Source organism: Anas platyrhynchos, chromosome 3 (assembly GCF_047663525.1).
Source record: "Anas platyrhynchos isolate ZD024472 breed Pekin duck chromosome 3, IASCAAS_PekinDuck_T2T, whole genome shotgun sequence".
Taxonomy (NCBI): Eukaryota; Metazoa; Chordata; class Aves; order Anseriformes; family Anatidae; genus Anas; species Anas platyrhynchos.
In genome coordinates, this window is record NC_092589.1 from 6,651,011 (window position 1) to 6,675,593 (window position 24,583).

Genomic DNA, 24,583 nt, shown 5'->3' on the forward strand with positions numbered 1-24,583 from the left:
TAAGGTATTCTTGGTGTCCAAGATAGCAGCATACATAGACAAATACTGAAGCCACTCCTTCTGCAGCTAATTCTTGGTGAAATCTAATCTTTATGAACTGTACCACTGTGTTCTGAATTGCAGCCAGAGAGTTTCTCTATTTTTTTTTATAATTAGGAAGTAAGGGAGACTGCACTTTATTCATCTTACAGCAGGAAAACGTATACTGTTGAATTCTCACTTGGCTGTCCCTGGATGAGTTTAAAACAAACAAACACAAACCAGCCAAAGGCTTGTCCGGACTTGAGGTCAAGTTGCAGCGCAGAATGGCTGTGTCCCTAAGGTTGCTCTCTCTTCCTGTCCCTGAGCATCATGATTTCATCACGATGAAACCATCAGCCAGTTTGAAAGCAAAATCAACAGACACAAGTTGCACGGGACTGCACTATCCCCTCTTGTCTGGGAGTAGCAAGGGCTTTGGATGGTAATTTGGTCGGTGGTGCCTGGTGTTGAAAGTTGGCCCTGGGTTTGGGGAGGACTGCACACGCCTGCACAGCCCTCGATAGGTGCCTGTCATTTGTAGTCTGGTGTGGTACAAGTGTGCATCCCACTGCTTCCCGTTGTTGTGTCCCGTGTGTTCAGCACTTAACATTCCTCAGAGACGTAGCTGGTGGCTGGGCTGATACATTCTAGTTGTGTTTTAGATACTATCACCTCTAGAGGACAAATGATCTTCATCTCCACTTTTTTCAGGGATTGACCATTATGAGACATAGATGGTGAGGGCACTGTTACGATGCCTCTCTTTGAGCTTGGGGTGTTGATGGCAGAAAACAATTACTGAGCTGAAGGAAGCATCTTGCATGGCAGCCTTTGACTAAGACCATCTCAGCTAAGCATCTATTGCAGCTTGTAAAGATTGGAAACAGCACCGAGCTACATCTGAGCAGTAGTTTTAATTCTATGCCTACCTGTATGTGACCTTGAACTTAAATTGTTTTTTGCATTGGGTTTGTGTGTACATCCTTGTCCCTACATCCTTCAGCTTCTAGGCTGCCTTTCCACAGATAATGAGGAGTGGAGTTTAATACTTCAAGTACATGATTTTTCATTTTTCATTGACCTTGCTACTAGAGGTCCCTGAAAATATTGATGCTGTTTCACTTTTACTGTGATTTGGAATGTCTAAAAGTAGATCTTCATTAGTGGAATAAGATTGCAGCACTGAAATATGTCCAGTGGTCAAGCGTCATGGTTGCTAGAACAACCTTTTGGTACAAGCTTGAGCTTAATGTAGCCTCTGACCTGGCTATGATAGCACAAATCTATATGATGCTGTTCAGTGAACGCAATCAGGAAATTTCTGTCACTGAAAAATATCTCGAGCCTACTTTTTTTACTTACTTGTTCACTACTCTTCCAAGGAGGTATTTTGTGCATGGATCTGTATTCTGTAGTTTGCTGAATAACCTGGTGAGGACCTGGCCAACATGGATACAGGGAACAATCATGCAGGGGAAGAAAAATGGCTGCTTTAGATTTGCTCTGGTAATAACATCACAGAATACATAAACATGGCTGAATGTGGTGTTCAAAAGAGATGGTGCCCGTGATTAAACTTGTAATACTTTCATGCCCTTCTGCTTTAACTGCTCCCACACTTCCATTGTGATTACTTAAGGCTAAGAAAGCATAATGATGATTTTATTTTTAATTATGTGCAATTTTATTGTTTGGCATTTCACTGAAGCTAATTACTTTTGTATCCATGGTAACAAAACAAGTGCTGGCACAAACGCAAACACCTTGCTTTGGCAGCAGTTTTCTTACTGCGTAATTAATTGTCCCTTTAAATTAAAGGTGTATGTACCTCCAGTTCTGAAACAAACTTCATGACTGACCAAATCATTTGTAGACTTTGAAAGCCTCCTGCAAGCTTTTAGTGTCTCTCTTTTTCTTTTTTTTTTTTTTTTTGTGTGTGTGTTTTGTTTTTCTCGGAGAAAACTTAATTGAAGTCAAATGCGGACTTAAATGAAGTCAGACTGCCGGCTGAACCTATTCTGAACATGCAAGCTATCTGTAAAACACTAGGTACATTTCAGAGGTGTCTGTTCTCATCACATCACACAGGAACTACTGTTCTCCTAACAGCAACTTTGTATTTATTCTTTGTGGAACAGGCTTGTGAGAAAATCATCTACCATTATTAAGAGATCAAAAGGGGCAATATTGGATCCTTTGCTATTTGGCACACTCTATTTAATTATCTTTTCCAGGGAATACGTATGTTTATCTCCCACTGGTCAGGGCATCTTGTGAGTACTAAATTGCAAATTCATTCATTTTTAACTCTATATTAAATACTAAAATTAAAAATGGCTTCTGTTGTTTGTGCTGTAGCACAAAAAGTGCTATTTCCTTGTTGGCTTATTTTTATTGCCCAAAAGGGACTTTGATCACAGACGCTGAAGATGATAAGGGTGTTATATAGTCCGTGGGTTTTTCTCAGAGGCTTACTGCTGTCTTTTCCCTTGTCATTGAAGCATTTGTCAAGATAGTTGTGAACTTCTGATATAGCAAATGAAATGATTCTTTACAAATATTGTATATGAGAAAACAACCATCTATTTTGGCCTTCAATAGTGTATTTTTTCTGCAGTGCTTATGGCGCTTTCAAGATCTGTGAGTTTTGTTTTGATCAGTTGGGTTACGTTCACCTGTCTTGATGCACAAAGTAAGTAATGTTATTTTTATAAATGTTTATGATTCTAGACTTGTTTTTATTGAAACAGGACAAAATTAGATTTATTAATTAATTAAATTTTAAGTTAAATTAGATTAATATTAATTACTGTCCCAGAGTTTTAAAATACTTTGGTCTGTTGATGGATAAAGCAACGATATCTGATTGAGCAATCTTCTTGGTGCCTATGGAACTGGACTTTATGAGGCTCTGTGACCACAAGTTGAAAACCATTGTTATTGTATGTATGGTGGGCTTTTACAAGTTCTTGTTGAACTTTAAGGTTTCATTATTTTCTACCTGCAGCTGACATTGAATACGATACCTAGACTGAAGCTGAGTATGGCGAGGTGTAGTTCTGAAGTTGGGTTCACTTGTATTCCTTTCTGATGCTGTTCTGTTAAATTAGATTGGAGTAGTTACCACTTCCGTGCCTGGTATTCTTAGTACTGGTAATGACTCCATTAAAAGCTCTTTTCCAGAAAGTGAGAACTGTGCCATCTGTAGCTAAATCTGAGTGTGGAAAGAGGGTCCGAGTGCCTAAACAGAATTTTAGTCCTTCAGACTTTCTCTAGAAACTTCACAACAGTGAAAATACTGAAGAGCCCTTCCCTTCTAAGGGAAATTCAGGTTGGGTATTAGGAAATGTTCTTCACCAAGAGGGTGCCTGGGCCCTGGGACAGGCTCCCCAGGGAACTGATCGCAGCATCGAGCCTGCCAGTGTTCAAGAAGCATTTGGACAGTGCTCTCAGACATAGGGTCTGATTTTTGGGTGGTCCTGTGTAAAGCCAGGAGTTGGACTTGATAGTCCTTGTGGGTTCCTTCCAACACAGAACTCTGTTTCTGCTTGGTTCCAGGGAATTGCCAGGAATGGCTGAGCAAAACTTTTTCTTCTAGGAGAAAAAAAAAAAAGGCAATACAAGCTTTTATTTTATTATTGGTTTTCCTTTATTAAGCTACATTGTAACATTTAAACCAATTCCAAGCTTCCAGCTTTCTGATCTTTTTCAGCGGTACACAGCCTTGCTTTCCAAAGTAGGCTTTTCAATATGTAGATATGGAGGCAGCGAATTACTCCTGTGAACAGCAGCTACTCATTGTAGAAGTATTCTTTAGGAGTTTGTTCAGTTACTTGTGTAAAAATCTGTCCATTGTTCCCTTATAAAAGAGATTCTGTAGGGTGGTGCAAATCTGAGGGCATCAGCCTAATGGGCAGAAATAGTCCCCTATTTCTTTTACTAGTTATTGATTTGAATACACAGTAAGAGTGACAAGGAGAAGAGCGGGGACATGCTTAATATTGATGCAAGCCCACATTAGGCCATGAAAGATGGATGCACAAGTATCCATCAGAACATAGCTTGTGCTATGGCAGCTTTGCTGAGTAATTCTGCCCAGGGAAGGAGGAGAAAATCTGGTGTGACTTCTCAGTGTATATTTGTAGATCTAGAAAAGAAGACCATCCCTTTTTATCATTTAGAGGATATGTAGAGAGGGTTCACTGAGGTATGGTGTAAATCACTTAAGAAAACTACTTCTCGGGATAAAAACATACTTTAAAAGGGCCATCTGCTATAAAAAATTAAGGAGTATAAATTTCAGGCAAATCAGTACCTTTATCCTTTTTTTCTTGCTAACAATTCAATGGTGAATTTGTTTGTCTTTAAAGCTTTCTTGGGAGTAGAAAACATTTGCAAGGACATGGTCCAGAAGGAGTTTTGGTTATGATTTCCGCAAATGTTCAGTAGGACAGTAATATACAGTGATTCATTATCGTTAAGTGATAAAGCTAAAGTTTCACTCTGGTCAAGGTGCAAAGGAAGGACAATTCTCTAACTTGTCATTTTCTCAACCTTTTTTGATAGCTATTTCTCTTTAACTTAAGCTCTTAACTGAAAAAATTGGCAGGGGCAAGGATAGATTGGGGCCAAGCCACCAATATTCATCTGCTCCAAATAATGTTGTTGTGTTGTTTTAAACTCCGAAAATTATGTCAACGTACCACCATGATAAATCTTTCAGATGAATTTAAATCAGTGTGTACATGTTCTATATAGCATGAGACTTTTTTTTTTTTTTTTTTTTTTTTTTTTTTTATCTCATGCAATTTCTGGAAATGATCCCTCTGTGTCATTTGTAAGTAACTTTTCATTTTCTTTTTAGTACGCACGACTATAGATTGTGACACAACACCCACTCCACTCAAGCTGCCAACCTTGCTTGATAAATATACAGGTAAAATCATTATTAGATCCTAGAATTCTCTGATTTGGTCTCTAATGCACATAGTACTTTAATGCTTCACATGACCTGTAATTTATAGTAAAACTGTATTATTATTATTTATTTATTTGTTTATTTATTTTTTACAATAGTCTTCATGGCTGGATGCAGCAGCAGCCTAGGTGGCATACTGCTCCCTGCCAGTGGTGAATTGGTGCCTGCAACAATGGGAAAGTTCAGATGAAATTCAGTCTCTAATATGCTTAGTAAAGTAAATAAATATATATAAAAATTTAAAAAAATTAAAAAATTCTCTGTTCTAAGGATCTCACTGTCTGCATAGCCATAGCAGGCAAGGATGAAGGAAGGAAGTATAGAATAACATACAGATGTTTACAGTTCACATTGCCCAGTCAGCCCACAAAAGCTGATCTCTTCCCTCTGACTTCAGGAAGAACCACAGCTCTGCTCCACTCCTGGAGCCTGTTCTGCTTCAGACTGGAGCCTTTCTGTAGGCTAATTTTTGGTTTGTTAGGGACAGTAGGGAGAGTAGATGGGATGCAGAAGAACAAGCAGGCTTACAGTACAGGGAACTCCAGGATCAATGCTGTCTGCTCCACGTATTTGCATTTTCTATTCTAGTTTTGTGTGTTAGTGTAGCGCGCTATTATTCCACCATTAGTGATTATTTAATTTGTGCCACCTGATGGGGTTAACATTAATTTACCCCCACGTTTACTGTGCTTCCTTACCCTGTCTGGCAAGGTATGCCTGTGCCTTGGAGACAAAATCACACTTGAGGAAGTACAGCAATGGCGTGTGAGCACAGGGGAGAAGAGGAGTAGACAGTATGTTGGTGGGGTTTATTTGTTTGCTTTATTTTTTTTCTGTGTGTCTGTGGGGGATATTTATGTTGCAAATGCAGAACAGGACAACTCCATCCTTCCTTCCACCCCTGACCGGAGAGGTTATTGCTGTTACGTAAAGGGTAGTGCTGTTATCTGTGATTACCTCTGTGTTACAGGCAGTCAAGATTTGTTGTGCCTGACAGGTATACAGTGATTTCACAAGGCAAAGTCTAGGTTGTGACAGAAGCACACCCTTCAGGATATGTGGTAACTCTTAGGACCTCAAGGAAATATGTACCAGGCCCATATTGGATGTCCACAGGCAGTCTTAAATGCTTTCGACAAGATACAGAAAACACCATTCAGAGTAGTGCTTTTTTTTTCAGTCAATGTAGAAATGTTTTTGTAAGGGCATAACTGCTGTGTCTGACTCTAGCATGGGGATAGAAAGAAAAAGAAATGCCCCGCACCCTGAATCTCCTTCACTTAGTTTTTAAACAGCTAGCAATAAGTTTGGCCCTTTGTGCATATCATATGAATAAGTATATGTGTTGACTCAACTGTAATGAATAACCAAGGGGGAAAAACAGCTTAAATTATTCTAAGCACTTCCTAATTTGCTAGAATGTGTCAGTCTCTTTTCTGGACAGAATACTATTTGTGAGGCAGCTACTTGATGTTTCTTGTCTAAATGTATGCAACTCTGGATGGAAGATTAGACAGTATGTCACCAAGCTAAGAGAGGTTTTGTTTTCAAAGAACTATTTCTTCCAACAATTTCAACAAAACTGCACACAAGAACGTGGTACATTGCACCACTGCAATGCTCCTGAGACACAGCCCAATTGTGTTCTGTGCTTATTGTCATCTGGCTGGACTTTATCCTTGCATGCAGTTATAGCCCAGTATCTTTGGGCTGGTACCCGAGAATGTTCCAGGCACTCCCTGCTGTTGGAGGAAGACAAGCTGTTTGTTTCCTTCCTTGCAGAGCAGGATAACGAGTTTGCATGTGGGGGTTAGAGATGGGGCTGCTACAGTAACATTGCTGGCCTAAACTGGTAATGATGAAGTACAAAAATAATGGAGTGAGAAAAACTTAACTAGCAAGTTTCCTGAAGATCACAGAAGATATTTGAGATGTCAGGAAAGATTTGGGAGAGGAGAGGGATTTTTTTTTTTTTTTTTTCAATCCAGATCACACATTCTTTGAGAAGACAGGTATTATTTCATAAACAAAAATGTCTTGATAAATATGATGAGGATAGCTTTAATAAAATACAGTAGCACCACACTGGATCGTTTACAAGAATTCATTTGAAACACACTTTCAAACATCTCTTTAACAAAGATCTCTTTAACAAAGCAAGTAACATACTCGCTACCAAAACAATAGGGAGTTTAATCTGAGTCATGATAATTACAAATAACAAATTATAATATTTTCAAGACAAGAAATGTTTGGTTGTAGAAAAATTGCATTTAAAGTGATTCAAAGGTTGTGGTATTCAACGTTTCAGTATTTTGTATATATAGGAATAGATTAAAGGAGAAGACATATACTTACTATTCTGAATCAAAATCAACCTTTAAACAACAAGCCTGAATCCAGATTCACGCTGGATTCTGTCTCCTTGCTAGACAGAAATAAATTGATCTCACTAATTAGGTAGAAATCTAATTTATTACATTTTATCTTATAGGTGATATAGAATGGATTACAAATATTCCACCCAACGTAGTTTTGGAATTAAGAGAATATTTGTTCCCCGAACACTTGCCGTATGTGCAGCTAGTGCACAATCCTGGTTCTACTAATGCAACAGTGAAGACTAGTCAGCCACTGGATGTTGATGTTCTTGAGGTAATCCTTTCTCTACATGTAAAATCTAGATACAAATGTTTTCTCTACAGGTGAAAAAAGCAGTCTAAGGCATAAATCTTATGTATTCATTCTTTCATGATACTGGTGGTTGTTCCAAAAAATTACTCATCTGAAATAACAACTTAGACTTCAGTGTCTACTTCTCAGTAATATTTATGTTAAATTCCTTCAATTTCCTGTAGCCATAAATCTCAGTAGGATCTGACAGTCAAGATGGTTCTTTAAGAGAATTTTGTAATAAAAGTTGTAAATACTCGGTTAAGATAGGTGTCATTTTTCCTAATATTTATCTCCTAGTAACACGAATTATTTGATCAAAGTGGGACAAATCAGATATAATTTGGTAAAAGGCAATCCTTAATCCTTTGAATATTTATATAAACATTTAACTGCACACCAAAATAGATCGATTGGCCTCTGTTGGCTGATGTGCAAAACGAATCAGTCCCCTTCTTCCTAGGCCATACTTGCTCTGTAGGACTACCAGTGATCTATAAAGTAATACTCATGTTTTTTCCTCAGTGAATTTGCCTCTGAACATGAAACTTGTTTAGTTCTGCAGAGTAACCTGAGGCTGCTTTTTGTACAAGTATTATTTCAGACCAGCACTGGACTTGGCAGGATTCAACCATACAAAACCCACAGTTTTAAAAAACAGCATTACAATTGAGGTTTCTAATTGGTGAAAATATATTACAATATTAACACTTTCATTGCTCATTTGGATATTTTTCTAAATGGACTAAAACATTTTCTTGACAACTTTATGACACTTTTTATGCTTGTTATGAATATTGTCCATTTCCCTGTCAGTTTTCTATTAGGGAGAATAGCCAGGATATGGCTGGTGAGATCTGCATGGACAAATGCCAGTAGTACATGTAGATGAATGGCAGCCAGTTAAACATTACAATTAATAACCTGTAATGAACTTGCAGTATACTATAAACGATTGATTTTGGTACAGCATATTGAAATGTAAACCTCAGTTAAAGTATGCTCATGTAACTGAATCAGATGAACAATTCACTGTCAACTCAGCATGGCATGTCTGAAGATTCAAGTACTAGAAGTGTTTTTGTATAACTTTACAATGTATATGTTGACATAAAGATTCTTTGACAAACGTATTAGGAATTAATTGATAATATTATTTATTTGCTCATTTGTTAATTTTTAGAGTGCCCATCTCTTTTACGCTGTTGTTTGCCAAAGAACTGGAATTGTAAGTAAAAGTTTTGTAATCAACAGTATTTTTTGTCTAAGTTTAATCCAAACTATTATTTTCTGAAATACTATTTCATTTAAAGGTATCATGCAGGGAGTTAAGAACATCTTATAGAAGATATGTTTTTTAAAGTTGCCAATTGGAATGAGTGTTTTTGTTCTCAGGTAAATTAAAAAAAAAAAAAGTTATTTCAAAGTATTTCACAAAGTTTCTACTGCACTGTTAGAAGTGGTAGTCTGACTCTTTCATTACAGAGTTTTTAAAATTGAGGGATTGTCTCTTTGAAGGTCTCACTATATATGATGAAGTTAAATGTTAGTTGTATGCTGCTGCCTTATTGCTGTCACTTCTAATGTGTGTTTTGCTTCCATTATGAAGTCTGAGGTAGAGAATGCACGGGATGTACCATTACAAGATATTAATGACCATTCTCCAGAATTTCTGCAAAGTCAGTATAACACTTCAGTATCCGAGGTGGGTTACAGCACCTGTTAATAACTTTTCATGTGGTGTTTTGAAATTACTTTCTGAGGCCAAAACATGTAAGGTTCTAATGCAACCACATAGATGTTTAATAATTATCTGCATACTCGTGTGACTTTCCTGTATCTTCATATGAGTGTGGAACAGAAAGGCTGGGCTGCATGCACTCTTACTTGGAGGAACTGGGTGAAGAAGGAGCATTCAGCTATCTGATCTAAAGTGGAAATTGGAAGTAATTTGCATGTGCTGAGGGGTGGCTAAGTTTTCCTGATGGAAGTTAGGAGGGATAGCAAAAGGGAGTTGTGACCAAACATTTGATGATCTTTATTTCTAGGTATCTGCAATAAATTTCACGGTTATAAAAGTGGAAGCTCGGGATAAAGATTTCTCATCTGATTTCAGCCTTATTACTTACAGTCTTTGGGTGAGTATCCTTTGTTTATCTGAGACTGTGAACACCAGTCTACATTTATAGCCTGGTACCTGATTCAAGTATAGCATCTTGTACTGTAATGTTATTATTACAGATCAGCAAAATTCTGTCATCAGAAAGACCACTTAAAATTAGGATAGTGTGATGACCACAATAACTTGTACCGCAAGACCAGCATAGCATGCAGTGAGCCCTGAATCTGTATATTAAAGTTTGAGAAATGTTTTGTGATACTATCCAGCTACAGCTAAGGAACATTGTGGTACTTCTTAGAAACAGGAGTGAAACGGTTTCCCCTCTTTCTGAATTTTGTGCCAACTAGATTTCTTGTTGATCTTTAGTCCTGATGAGGTATAAATGTAAACCATTAAAAAAAAAGATTATCTCAACCAACTTCAGGTATCTGCTGTGGAGTTTTCTGCATCCGAGCTTGCTGCTTCTGCTTCTTTTATAGTTTTTGATGCCATTTATCTGATCTTGCGTTCCTGACCATAGGATGTGATAAATCGGATAAAAATTCTAATGGCACTGAGGGGAGAGGCAATAGAATGTGTTGAAGAGGGTCTGCATTTTTTAGAGGTGGTGTTAGGCAGAATCTCTGGTGTCCCATCCCCCCCCCCCCCCCCTTTTTTTAAAGGATACTCCAATAATAAAGGTGGGAAGAGAAAAGAAAATGTATTTCATTATTAATCGTGTAAAACGTGTGATTGATTCATTTTTCAGGGACCAAACTCTGATTACTTTTATATAAGGGAAGGAGATGGAAACATCATGGTGAATAAAACTTTAGATTACAACAAGATCAACCATTTCAATTTAACAGTCCAAGCAAAGGTATGCTCTAAAATAAAATAATAATAATAATAATTAAAAAAAAAAAACACGAACCAATATATTATTTAATATATATAATATAGTGATATTTCTGTTGTTATAACATCCTGGTTTCTATAAATCTACAGCTTAGTGAGTTTCTAAACCAAAAGTTCTGTCTTCGTTTTGGCTCATACTGCAGGCAAAGTAGTACGTTCTTAAATATTTAAGCCCCCTTGAATCTCCCCTTAAATATCAGCCCGAGTTTCTTTCTAGGTCCATTTAAGTATGTGTCTAAGTACATTTATTCTTTGCTATTCTATCGTATATTCACCTGGTCACTCTGGCACATCTAACATCCTGTTACTGCTGTAGCTTACCATCTACAGCCTTTTTCTGTGTCTTTTTGAGATTTAAATATGCATTTGCCTTCAGTGCCTTTTAGGAGTAAAAAGAAATAAGTCAACAAAAAATCATTGTCTAGGAAATGGTACAGTTGCAGTACATGTACTGTTACTACATCCTAAGTACTATTCTGTAATACATTCCCGATACAAAATTAATACCTAAGAACAATTACCTTTTGATAGTATTATTAATATAATTGAATTTCTAAATGGAAGAATTCGATGAAGTGAGAGTTCTTAGATTAGGAATGTAGGCATTACAAAGCACAAGTATTAATATTCTGCTGTAGTTTCCACTGAAAAATTGCTCTTTCATCACAATGTTTCTTATTTTCTTCTTTCTCTTGGAATGTAGGAAAGATTTGGAACTAACAGTGACAATGTCTCAGTAATAATTAATGTACAGGATTATGACACATTGAACCCCTATTTCAGACAATCAGTGTACAATGGAACAATCAAAGAAAACAAGGTAAAAGCTTTTCACTGAATGCTGCAAATGTAAATAGATTTATTTAGAGAGAACACAGAGTTTTTCTCTCAAGGAAAGCTTCTCTTTGAGCTGCTTAAGATTGAGGGTTAATGGAAGGCTGCTTTGATTTGTACCAACTGGTGAGTCCCATCAACAGTAGGCCTCCAAGTACCAAGTAGAGAGCCTACATATTAAATGAAGTATCAAATTTTCTTCCACAGAAACAGATTCTTCTGTGGAGGGAAAAATAAATAAATAACAGAAGTCGCGACAGGGCTTGTACTGTAAACTTGGAAGGGTGATTGAGTACCCATCAGTCCTGGAGTTAGCTGCCTGGTTTCAGTTTTAGATAATGTAATTCCTTCATACTTTATTACAATCAAGTAAGCAAAATAAGAATCTGAATTGTAAGCTGAGGTTTAGATGATATTGTTTTCTTTTTCTATATAGGGAATGTTGTAATTTCTATTTGGAATGTATTTGATTAATTCATGCTTCTGTATATATTTACAAAACAAAATCACAGTGCAGCATTATCAAAGTAATACACTAAAATTAAAATAGATCATTATTATTTGTATTATTTATTTATCGTTATCTTCATGTTAATCTATTTTAAACCACAAATGCTTTTGGTGTTATACCTTTGCTGACCCTTTTGCTGGAAGTTCATCTTTAATTATCTGAAAAGAATCCTTTTGGACCTTCTAAAATGGTTTTATCTTTAAAATAAACGGTTGCTTTTATTAGGGCTATAGTGTAGACTCGCATATTGTTTTCCCAGAGAGCAGTGGAATTGAGACACTGAGTGTTGCTAACATGAATTCCATCAGTGACTACTGCTACAAAGTCTGGTGCTTCTTAAAGCAAATATGGTATATCCATCAAGTATTTTGCTCAGCATTTCACTTGGTAAAGAGTGTATGACAGACAGATTTATTTATTTTTTTCTGGATCCCAGTGATTAAATCATAGAATCATAGAATAGCTTGGGTTGGAAGCAGTCATCAAAGATCATCCAGTCTAATCTGATCAGGTTGCTCAAAGCCCCATCCAACCTGACTTTCTTAAATCAAAATTGTGACTTAATTAATGAACACATTTAAGTTTCTGTGTATTATTTTTAGTTAATCAGGTGTGTATGTTTTCTAGGTGGGTCTTGTGGCTATTCTCCCAGAGCAGATATTTGCTGCAGATGGAGACTTAGGTATAAATGAAACAGTGGTTTACAGCATCAAATTAGGTAAGAGCTTTTCTTTTCATCTAGATATTCTGAAGATATTTCTGCTCTGAAAGCTGAGTTAGCTTAATTTCAGTCATTATAGCAAGGTCTAGCTGTTCAAAAATGTTTAGATGTTCTTTACATCCTGCCAGTAAACAGTTCCTGATTCAAAGTGTAAGTCAACTTAGACGCTTCTATTCAGAATTTCCATTCGAGACCATCTAGAAATATCAATTTCATAGGGACGTTTTCCTTCTGACAGAACTGTTAAAAGCTTATGAGATACTTAAATTTGAGACTCTTGAAGTATAAGTGAATTTCTTAAATTGGACAGAGCGTTTGAAGGGGGAAAAAACCAAAAGCCTGGAATGTTTGCTCATTTTTGCTATGGTTGAGAAGATAACAGTCAGAGAAGGAACAGATTGGACTTACTGTTGTAGTTCATTCTCATTAACCCACTGTATTTTGTTGCTTTTCAGTGAAACCCCCAGCCTATAACAACAGCTTTTCAATCAATGCTGATAGTGGAGTATTGGAAGTAAAGACTGCAGTTGACAGAGAACAATGTCCCTCTCTTGTTGTGGGCATTACGGTAATTATTGTTTTACAGTTCAGTATGTTAATAATGAGTCTCCATTTGATTCAAAGATCGAAGCCGAAATTCCTTTAAGTGGTATATTCTTTATTGCAGCGCTGGATGCACGGGGGATCTCTCCACCTATCGTGCATACCCAAAGCGGAAAGCAGTCTTGAATTTATACAATCAATCTATCAATATTCTACAAGCGCCTATACATATGCATTACCTATCCCCGCCTTCCCTCGCTTCTCATGCTAATTAGCCTTTTGGCACCTTGCGCCTGCGTAGAGCCTCCCAAGAATTGTGGGCAGGGGTCTTTGGGACGTGGGCAGGGGTCTTTGGGAGGAAGACCCCGAGTCTTCCTCACAGTGTACTTTTCACCTTTGGTCAGGAATCTGCTGAATTGGCACGTTTCTTAATTGCGAGAGCTGGTTGTTGCCAATTCTTCCGTTTGTTGTATCTTTATAATGAATTCCAATGTCCAATTTTGAGATTTATAGTCCTTACGTTTGTTTCTCTGTCCGTCTGCCGCTTCCTTATCATGAGTTCCAGTGTCTTGTTTCGAGATATACAGTCCTTGTCTGGGGATTGTCCTTGCCTCCCCAATGCCTCCCCAATACCTCCTTAATCAATCCCCCCTTTTCTTTTCCCATGCAAATTCTTTTGCATCAGATACTTTCATTATTTACAGTAACAAAACAAAGCAGGCGTCTAAACAACATGCACACAAATATTCCTAACACTACTAATGTGATTAGAGCAATGAACACTTGTTCCCACCATTGGAAGTTGGGCAACCAGGCGGTTAACTTATTCCATATTTCACTAAAACTCCATGAAAGATCATCTTTACTGATCTCATGTAGGACCCTTGTCTGCTTCCATATTTCTTCCAGGTCGGTAGAGATCCTTCCACTCTGATCTACATACGTACAACAACTTGTATTTATTACTGTACAGACTCCCCCTTGAGCGGCCAGTAACAAGTCTAGGGCCATCCGATTTTGTAATACTACCTGTGATAAACTAGATATCTCTTCTTGTTGAGCCTTTATAGCATCCAGAGTTTTGTTTTCTAACTTCTCTATAATTGCAGAAATATTAACTATCGCCTTTTCCAATTCATTCACTCCTAGCCATGGGATAAACCATCGAACAAAACTATGAAAAGCGGTGTGTCTCTCTATCAATGGATTGTTAATTTTTCGTCTAATTCTCCAGATATGATTTCTCAAGTAACCTCGAGGCACTACATCATGTACTGTCATACTGGGGACTACTGCTCCAAGAGTGCAAGTTCCCTTCCAGTTCTCGGGCAAGACCTTACGGGCTGTATCATTGCATAGCCAATACCACCCTTTTCCTTCTGGAACTGGCCAGCTGGTTGAATTTGCCCAACTGCTAGTTGTACTAATATCAATTGTTTGATTACAAGATGTCTGATTTCCCACATAAGTAGTACCCGTATTTATACAATCCTGTTTTCCCATACCCTTAGGCGGGTTACACCTTTGTACACATACATAGTAAGATTCCAATGGCACGAAGCTACTAACTTCTAGTTCCAAAACTTCTTCATATTTTTGACCCCAAGATGTGTTTTCCCACAAATTAGTCCAAGGTAAGTTTGCAGGCAAGGGAATCCTGATTAACGATACACCCTTATTCCCATGCTGTGGCAGATGGGTGCATACCCAACAGTTTGTCTTATTAATTACTTGAGAAATTGTTTGTATCAGGGACAGGTGTAAGTTCTCATCCCAAACTGCCCACCCCGAATCTGAGAACCACACCCCTGCAATCATTAGGATCTGGAAAACCATAATTTTGTTGGTCCAATTGGAGTGGTGGTCCATATCCTCGCCAGGGCCTTCTTCACCCTCGAATCGTGGATCCAAGCTGCTTGCTCCTTAATCTTAATGGCGGTGTGTGTTGTCAGTAATACCTGGTATGGTCCCGTCCACTTTCCTTCCGTTTTTCCTCTAGGGGTTGTCCTGAAAAAGTCTGTATATATATAATCCCTGAGCTTAAAAGGGTGGATTGGTTGATCCAACCGTCTAGCCCAGGTCCTGAGAACAAATTTATGTATTTTATTTAATTATTTCTGAAGTCCAGTTATATATGCATATAAATATTCTAATCCTAGCTGCATTAGATCCTCTCCACTAAATAGAAATGGATACGACCTTCCATATAAGATTTCAAAGGGACTCAAATTCCCTTTTATTCTAGGTTTAACTCAAATTCTAAGTAATGCTAAAGGGAGGGATTGAGGTCATGACAAATTAGATTCTTGTCCGATTTTAGCTATTTGTTGTTTAATTAAATGTTTCATTTTTTCTACCTGTCCACTTGCCCGCGGTCTATAAAGAGTATGCAGTTGTCTTTAGAATATCTTTAGAATCTTGCTTATCTGTTGTACCACTTGCACACAAAAATGTGAAACTCTATCAGAAGACATTGCTACTAGAATCCCAAAGCATGGTACTATTTCATTTAACAAGACTTTAACCACTTCTTCTTGCTTTGTTTGTTCGACAGGGAAAGGCTTCAGGCCTTCCTGAAATCATGTCAGCCAGAACCAGTAAATAACAATACCCCCCTTTTCTAGGGAGTTCTGAAAAATCAATTTGCCACAGTTGCCCCGAATAATTCCCTTTATCAATGACACCAAATGTCACCCTATTTCCTGTATTGGGATTATGACGCATACAGGTGTCACATTGTTGGGTTACCTGCCTTATTGTGGTATACAGATTTCTTGCTACCAAGACTCGATTTAATAGTTTATACAGGGCATCGGCTCCCCAGTGGGTTTTGTTGTGTTCCCCCAAAACCATAGGCCACACCAAATTAGAGGGCATAACAACCCTGTTGTCCTTCAAATGAGCCCACCCATCAACATTCAGCTTCCCTTTTAGATCCTCGATCAACTTTAAATCTTCTTTTGAATATTTAGGAGCCTGTCCTTTCTCTAATGTCTGAATTTTACCATCTGGTATTAAAGCAAGCACTTCCACTTGGCCTCTTTCCGGCTCCCTTCTTGCCTCTTTATCAGCCAATCTGTTCCCAATCTCGAAGTCGGTGGATCCTCTTTGATGCCCTCGGCAATGCATAATAGCCACTTTTTCTGGTTGTTTTACAGCCTCTAACAATTTTAAAATTTCTTCAGCATGTTTTATCTGTTTTCCCTGAGCAGTCAGTAATCCACGTTCTTTCCAAATCGCTCCATGAGCATGTAATCACAGGTTCCGCCGGAGCATCACTAAGAAAAGAGGCTGGATTCACAATATTAGTTATCACAATTTCCACATCGTCCTGTTCTACCAATATTGCTTGATATTTCAAAAATCTCTGAGGAGATAACCAATGAGCCCCCTTTTGTTCTAAAACTGCTGACACAGTGTGTGAGACAAACACTGTTATCTTCTGCCCCATTGTAAATTTCCGGGCTTCTTGTATATTCATAATTACGGCTGCCACTGCTCGCAGGCAGCCTGGCCATCCTTTACTTACTTCATCCAATTGTTTAGAGAAATAAGCCACTGCCCTTTTGTAAGGTCCCAACTTTTGTGCTAGTACCCCTAAGGCCATACCCTGTCTTTCATAGGAGTATAACCAAAAGGGTTTAGACAAATCTGGTAAACCAAGAGCTGGGGCTCGCATCAACTCCATCTTAAGCTTCTTAAAGGCTGCTCGGGCTTCTCCTGTCCATATTAGTCTTATGCAGTTATCTTTAATTAAATCATACAAAGGCCTTACAATTAATCCATAATTGTTGATCCATAATCTGCACCAACCTGTCATTCCTAGGAAAGTTCGTAATTCTTTAACAGTCTGTGGTTCTGGGGTACGACAGATTGCTTCCTTGCGTTCCGTCCCCAATTCACGTTGTCCTCCTGAGATCTCAAATCCTAGGTACGTCACGTGGGTTTGAACCAATTGTGCCTTCTGTTGTGAAACCCGGTATCCATTCATTCCTAGGAAATTAAGGAGGCTCACCGTCCACTGTATGCAGCTTCCCCTGTCTTCGGTAGCAATCAAGAGATCATCAACATATTGCAGCAGGACCCCTGCAGAATGGGGGGCTTCCCAGGATTCAAGTTCCTTTGCAAGTTGATTACCAAAAATCGTAGGGCTATTTTTAAACCCCTGAGGAAGCACTGTCCATGTCAACTGGACTTTTCGTCCTGAGTCAGGATTTTCCCATTCAAAGGCAAAGAGGTTTCGGCTTTCTGGGGCCAAGGTTAAACAAAAGAAGGCATCCTTTAAATCCAGTACGGTAAACCAAACCAACTTGTCCCTTAACTTGGTCAATAGCGTATAAGGGTTTGCTACCACAGGATGTATGTCTTCAGTGATTTTACTTATGGCCCTCAAATCCTGAACTAACCTATAGCTTTTTTCATCTGCCTTTTTAATTGGCAATATGGGTGTATTGTATTCTGATTCACATTCAATCAATAATCCATACTGTAAAAATTTATCAATTATCTCTTTAATTCCTTTCCTATCTTCTATCCTCAAAGGATATTACTTAACCTTAACGGGTTTCTCTCCTGGCTTTAATTTAGTAATTATTAAGGTCACATTTTTGCTCTTCCAGGGACTTCGGTAGCCCAAACTCCTGGACATATTGATCTGTGATCTCTAAAGGTATTTCACTTTTAGGGTCAGTTTGTATTAGTGCCAAGCTTCTAATAAATCTCTACCTAAGAGTGCCCATGAGGAGTTAGGCGTATATAAAAGTCTGTGTATGCCCCATTGTTTCCCTAACTTGTACTTCAAAGGTTCACAAAAATAAGCCTTTTCGGTTACACCTTGTCCTGGTTTCAGTTAGATTTTGTCTTATTAAACTGTCTTTATCTCAACTCACGGGCTTCACTTTCCATTTCTCTCCCCCGTCTCAGAGAGGGAGGGGGAGGGTGAGCGAACGGCTGCGTGGTGTTTAGCTGCCAGCCGGGTTAAACCACAACACACCTTTTATCCTAACATAATAATTCTGTGAAGTCATTAATGCTTGATTTAGAACTGAATACGTTGCCCCATATCAATAAGAAATTTCACTTCCATTCCTCCCCTAGCTTCATTATAATCAGTGGAGGATCCACTAGGGTAGATTCCCCAGGTCCCCGTTATTCCTGTTGAAATCAGGGACCAATGATTACCCTAGAAAAAGGCTAGTCAATTTGTCCTCCGAAGCCAGGTCCAAACCGTTTTGTTTTATTTATTTATTTATTTTCATTACATTTCAGAGTTAGTCCAAAAATTCCATAGGGGTTTCTTTTAGACCTTGTTGGAAGCATATTCTCAATTCCCAATTCATCCAGATTTTAGTATTTACTTAGCCGTTCATAATTTTAGGGATGATTAGGGTCTCAGTGGGGTCGGTCAGGGGAATGCAGTTGTCCACAGTTCCCTGAGCGGTCCCATCGGTAATCTGAGCTCGCACATGAACTCAGGTTGTTTTAAGAGTTAACTGTTTTTCTGTTTCCATAACAACTCTCTCTCGGACCCATCATGATCCATTTGCCCCAAAGGGCTAACACCCATGATTTTAAGATCTCTGCCTAGAGCAGAGGCAGAACTATTAACATTCCTACATCCTCTTTCCCTGCTCATTCAACTTCAAACACCTTTAACACTTTCAACAACCCTTTTAACACTTCCTTTATCTTTCTCCAGCCTGTACTTCTCTAATGCCAACATCAAAGGCTCAGTCAGGGGCCAACTTAATTCCGTACCTTTTCCCACCAAGATGCTGAAACAACATCAGTATACAACATTTCATCCTATTCTCCTTCTCAAAACCAACATTAACTGTAGCAAAACATTAGAGTTTAAAGTTCCATTTAGGGGCCACTTTTCTCCACATTCCAGCTTATAAAGTGGCCACCATTGATTACAATATTTTATCAATGTTTTCCTGTTCACACTTTCACCGGCAGATCCTCCAATATCCTTCCAGTGATTCAAAACACATCCTAACGCACTTTTCTTAGGAATTTCACTGCTTACTCGCCCCCCCATTTTCCAGTTTACACTTTCAGAATACACGTGTTACTTACAAAAGCGTATCACAAAAATGTATCACTCACAAAATTACAGGCACGCAATATCTTTCAGTAGCGATGTCACAAAGCTACTATTACCAGCAATATTGCTAAAATCACAATAACAATAGTCAGAGTCAAATTCTACATGCGATAAGTCAGAAAACCGAACTGTGTAACACCGTAACGATATCTTTCTTATAACAATGCCACGAACCTACTATTACCACCAGAAAAATAGCCAAAATCACAGTAACAATAACCAGAGTTAAATACCATACTCCATGAGTCAGAAAACCGAAATAAACAACACAATTCCAGATGGACCTTAAAGCGAGCTCTTTCCTTAAGGTCCCCAAATATACTTATGGTGCTTACCACAAAGTATATACCAAACACTGCCTCGCAGAAGATCACCTTCTGACTTACAGACAGTTCCAGATACAGATGGACCTCAAGGTCCCCAAATATACTTGTGGTACTAACCACAAAGTATATACCAAACACTGTCCTGCAGAAGTCACCTTCCGACTTACTGGACAGTCCCAGACGACCGGTCTACCAGAAAACCAAACCAGAATAAAGAATATACTCACTTACAATGATGGGGTCCTTGTCTGCCTCCGCAGTGATCCGGTGAGTCGAGGAGTCCCTCCGGGAAATCCCGGGGGTACCCTAGGGAGTCCTGTCCCCAGCGGGTCCTGCGGACCGGCAGAGAGGTAGTCCCATCTGGGGTGCCAGATTGATTCAAAGATCGAAGCCGAAATTCCTTTAAGTGGTATATTCTTTATTGCAGCGCTGGATGCACGGGGGATCTCTCCACCTATCGTGCATACCCAAAGCGGAAAGCAGTCTTGAATTTATACAATCAATCTATCAATATTCTACAAGCGCCTATACATATGCATTACCTATCCCCGCCTTCCCTCGCTTCTCATGCTAATTAGCCTTTTGGCACCTTGCGCCTGCGTAGAGCCTCCCAAGAATTGTGGGCAGGGGTCTTTGGGACGTGGGCAGGGGTCTTTGGGAGGAAGACCCCGAGTCTTCCTCACAGTGTACTTTTCACCTTTGGTCAGGAATCTGCTGAATTGGCACGTTTCTTAATTGCGAGAGCTGGTTGTTGCCAATTCTTCCGTTTGTTGTATCTTTATAATGAATTCCAATGTCCAATTTTGAGATTTATAGTCCTTACGTTTGTTTCTCTGTCCGTCTGCCGCTTCCTTATCATGAGTTCCAGTGTCTTGTTTCGAGATATACAGTCCTTGTCTGGGGATTGTCCTTGCCTCCCCAATGCCTCCCCAATACCTCCTTAATCACATTTCATACATAAACTAGTATCAGAATCCATGTTGCTGTTAATAGTGTATAACATGGTAATGTTAAGGGGCAGTTGGCATCAAGGCTTCATTACGCATGTCATTTAAAACATAGGATAAAGGGTGCCTTCGTTCACTGAACATATATGATCTCTTTGTAGTAAGGTGGAATGGCTCAATGTTATCTGGGTATGGAACTAACAGCTACAAGCCCTGTTTTCTAGGCAGCTCAGCAGGACAATAATCTCAAAACAGCTGATGCAATAGTGCTGGTTACTATTGAAGATGAAAACGACAATCCTCCAGAATTCTCAAAGCCAAGCTACAGTGTCTCAATTCCAGAAAATTTGCCAGATGGGACTCGAGTTCTTGAAGTAACAGCTTCTGACAAAGATGAGGTAAAATGACAGCATAGTTATGGTTGGTACAAATACTGTACTTCTGAAATATACCATAAAATGCACTGTATAGGTATAGTGAATAGTGCTATAGATATTACTTCTGACTATCTCAATATGTTTAACCATAACAAACTAAATTTAACTTCTTTGAGAGGAAGAGTAATGCATCCAAAGAGTAAATTTTGTCTGGTTAGGGAATGAAACTCCTCTGGTTTGCATAAGGTCCCAAATATGAAAGTACGGAAGTGCGAAGTGGACACAAAACTGCAAGTGGCCCCCAGCCTTGGTGATGCATTTCTTCCAAGTTGCCTACTCCTCTTTTTGTGGAACCAAAAAAAATCAATTAAATCAGAAGGTTAAATGCTCTCCACCTGGAAAATAAGAAGAAAATATTCTAAGTGGTTGTCCTGTTTAATAGTAAATACCATTTCTGTTTCCAGGGAGGCTTCCAGGGAACATTCAGTCTTACTCTAGCTGACAGTCCGTTCCAGCTAAGTCGTGATGGGGTCCTAACTGTGAGGAACTCCACGCTGTTGGATAGGGAGAAAACACCATCTTTTCATCTACAGGTATTAAAAATAAGCCTCCTCCTTTCCAAAGCAAGCTGAAGCAAGCAAGTGGTATCTAATCTGTCATGCAAAAAGGCTGACTCTCACTTAAGTGAATCAACAGCTTGTTTGAAGAATCAAATCTGGACTTTGACATTAGAATTATCTGGAAGGAAATACCAGTACAGTGATGCAGTTTATGTGGCTTATAATTGCTGTTCATCTTTCTTACTATTTTTAGAAAATGTGTTTGAACAAAGCAATAATTTTCCTGCGTCATTTTCAAGGTCACTGCTACAGATCATTTGCCACCGTACAATAACACACAGTCTACAATCAGCATCATCTTGCTAGATGAAAATGACAACACCCCGACCTTTACAGGCACACCATATAAAAAAGTTATTTTCATCGATATGACTGCAGGAATGTCCATTCTTCAGGTACTAGAAGTACTAAATAAAAATGTCATTTTTGTTTAAGTTGAATGTATGCACAAATTCTTGCGTCAATTTGTATTCTGGTCCTTTTGAATAAGGGATCTTTTCTGAACTCCTCTGAGTTTAAAAACAGTCTACCTTTAATTTAAAAGCTTACATATTTTGGCGTTCTGTAAGCTCAGTGTCATGGATGCTTTTATCATATGTGAGGTTAGGGAATGAATGATAAAGGACTTTTTTTTATATATTAGATTCTGAATTCCACAAACATGAGACAGAAAATATTAATCTTGGACTTGGGTGTTTACAATGTGTTTAATGAAAACTGAATGTGACTGAAGTCCAGAAGATGATATAATTGTAAAATTTGTTGAAAGGCAGCTTAATGCTGAAGCATTTTAGATGATTTGTAGATACAATCTACTTTTTGTAAGAGGGTAAATTAGTTAACCAAGCAAAACAGGGGAAACCAAGATTAAAAAGATTTCAAGAGGTGAGATGTGTAGAGAGTCAGTATCAAAACTCATACCCAAGTATACTGACTTAATGGCACCTGATGTAATCTCTTGAGCAATTTACCTCCAGTGGCTTTAGAATTGCTATGAAGCAGACCTTCTGAAGTATAAGCCTGGCGTCATTCATATAAATTTCATATGTGCAAGATTTCACTCTTGCTGCTGGAATGACAGTGGGTGTGCATCAAAGAGCAAACTTTCTTAGTGAGTTTTAACCCACCGATCACACAGGAAATAGATAAAGGCGTAAACGAATATTAATATTGCTATTTTCTGCTGGTTTTACTTGTTTGTTTATATATGTATATATATATATTTTACTATAAATCAGAGAAGAAGAAAAAAATGATACTAATTTGTAAGTATTTGCTACATAAATAATTTTCTCTGCAGACTACACAGGAATAAGGAATTATGTGTTTTTTTATAATAGCATAAGAAACTAGAATAAAATTAGTTTTTCTCTACAGGTTGCTGCTACTGATCCAGATGATGGTATAAATGGACAGATAAGCTTTACCTTAGCTGGTGGCAATGATGATGGATACTTTGATTTGGATACATCCACAGGACAAATCAGTTTAAAAACAGTAATCCTACTAGGAGTCAATGAGTCTAAGGACTTTGTCTTGTGGATAACAGCTACTGATGGTAAGACAAGATTTTAGTACAGATCCACACAACTACCCTCAAGTGAAGGGTTTTGTTTTCTTTGGGAATTTTTATTGTTGTTGTTTGGTTGGTTTTTGGTTGTTTTTGTTTTGTTTTCTTGAGGGAATGCTGTCAAAATAGGCTCCTAGACTTTACTTTAAAAATACTTGCTCTTTTTTCTTGATGATGAGAAGGTTGCTGTTTTACTCATCCAAAGTAATATCTCCATGTCTGGTAAAACTCTGTTTCCTGCTGATGCTATCAATTCTCACTTTGCTTGGTGGCTATGGGAACCTGCAAAACAACATAAGTCTCACACCTTCCTTTAGCTTAATTGTTGACTGGTGTTGCACAGGATAGTATTATGAGATTCAGGCACAAGCTAGGAGTTTATAATTCAGTCATCCATCAACAGGGAATCAAACAAAATTAAAATATTGCTCTGTGTTTTCACATCCATGTATGTGTAGAAAAACTAAGGAGATGGCAAAACCATTCCTTAGAAATATTTATTGAGGGATTGAGGGTTTCTTTGGTTTAAAAGAATAACAGAGAAATCAGTGAACATTCATGATCTGAATAAGGACAGAGATAAATATAACCTAGGAAGGGTATCCCACTGCTGCTAACACGAACATCCAAAGTTTTTTTCAGCCTTCTGATTTTCCTCTATCTGATTTGATCATTATGAGCTTTGTGTCTTTGAATCATGGCTGTGTGGGTAAAATGGGTGCTGGAGGGAACACAGTTACACAAGAGATGCATGCTGCATCCTGTGTTTGTCTGTGCTAAATAGGTAGTATGTCTTGTGGTGTGTATCCAAGTATACGTACTGGAAGGGTAACATCCAATAAATGAAACTCAGATCTTGGGTAGGACCTCTCAGCAGTACCACAGTAGTAGCAGTAAGGATGAAATAAAAATATCAGTACAAGTGGAAAAGTATGTATGTATATATTTGTGTGTGTGTGTATATATATATATATATATACACACAGAAGATATTTTGTGCATTTGTTGAGAGATCATTTTCTTTTTGTTCCAGGTGGGGTAATTCCAAGAAGTTCATCAGTGCCAGTATACATCGCTGCAGTTGGAGATTCCAAACCCCAGTTTATTCCAAAAGTGTATAATGCATCTGTGGAAGAAGAGATAGCCAGTCCTGTTGAAGTAACAAGAGTAAGAATGACTATTCTTTACTTTATCCTGGCCAAAAGGCCAGGATAAGCAATATCAGATTTTTTTTTTTTCTTATCATTTCGGCCAGGATAAGCAATATTGTCTCATTTGTTGGTGATATATCATGTCGTGGGGTTTTCAATTTAGCTATGGAATGGAGACTTCCC

The 24,583-nt window shown here is 38.3% G+C and overlaps 1 protein-coding gene across 1 annotated transcript in view; it reads left to right on the forward strand.

The window, feature by feature from the left end:
- The first annotated feature begins 2,492 nt into the window (after positions 1-2,492).
- LOC101803492 (protocadherin Fat 4) overlaps positions 2,493-24,583 on the forward strand; it is a 51,080-nt gene continuing 28,989 nt past the window's right edge. Inside the window, exons 1-15 of the mRNA XM_038176663.2 lie at positions 2,493-2,713; positions 4,886-4,957; positions 7,494-7,654; positions 8,856-8,900; positions 9,282-9,377; positions 9,721-9,810; positions 10,543-10,653; positions 11,395-11,511; positions 12,664-12,754; positions 13,213-13,325; positions 20,907-21,080; positions 21,524-21,652; positions 21,919-22,074; positions 23,057-23,237; positions 24,283-24,416. Of these exons, the coding sequence (XP_038032591.2) occupies positions 2,644-2,713; positions 4,886-4,957; positions 7,494-7,654; positions 8,856-8,900; positions 9,282-9,377; positions 9,721-9,810; positions 10,543-10,653; positions 11,395-11,511; positions 12,664-12,754; positions 13,213-13,325; positions 20,907-21,080; positions 21,524-21,652; positions 21,919-22,074; positions 23,057-23,237; positions 24,283-24,416 (1,740 nt within the window). The 5' untranslated portion in view covers positions 2,493-2,643. The remainder of the gene's footprint in view (positions 2,714-4,885; positions 4,958-7,493; positions 7,655-8,855; positions 8,901-9,281; positions 9,378-9,720; positions 9,811-10,542; positions 10,654-11,394; positions 11,512-12,663; positions 12,755-13,212; positions 13,326-20,906; positions 21,081-21,523; positions 21,653-21,918; positions 22,075-23,056; positions 23,238-24,282; positions 24,417-24,583) is intronic.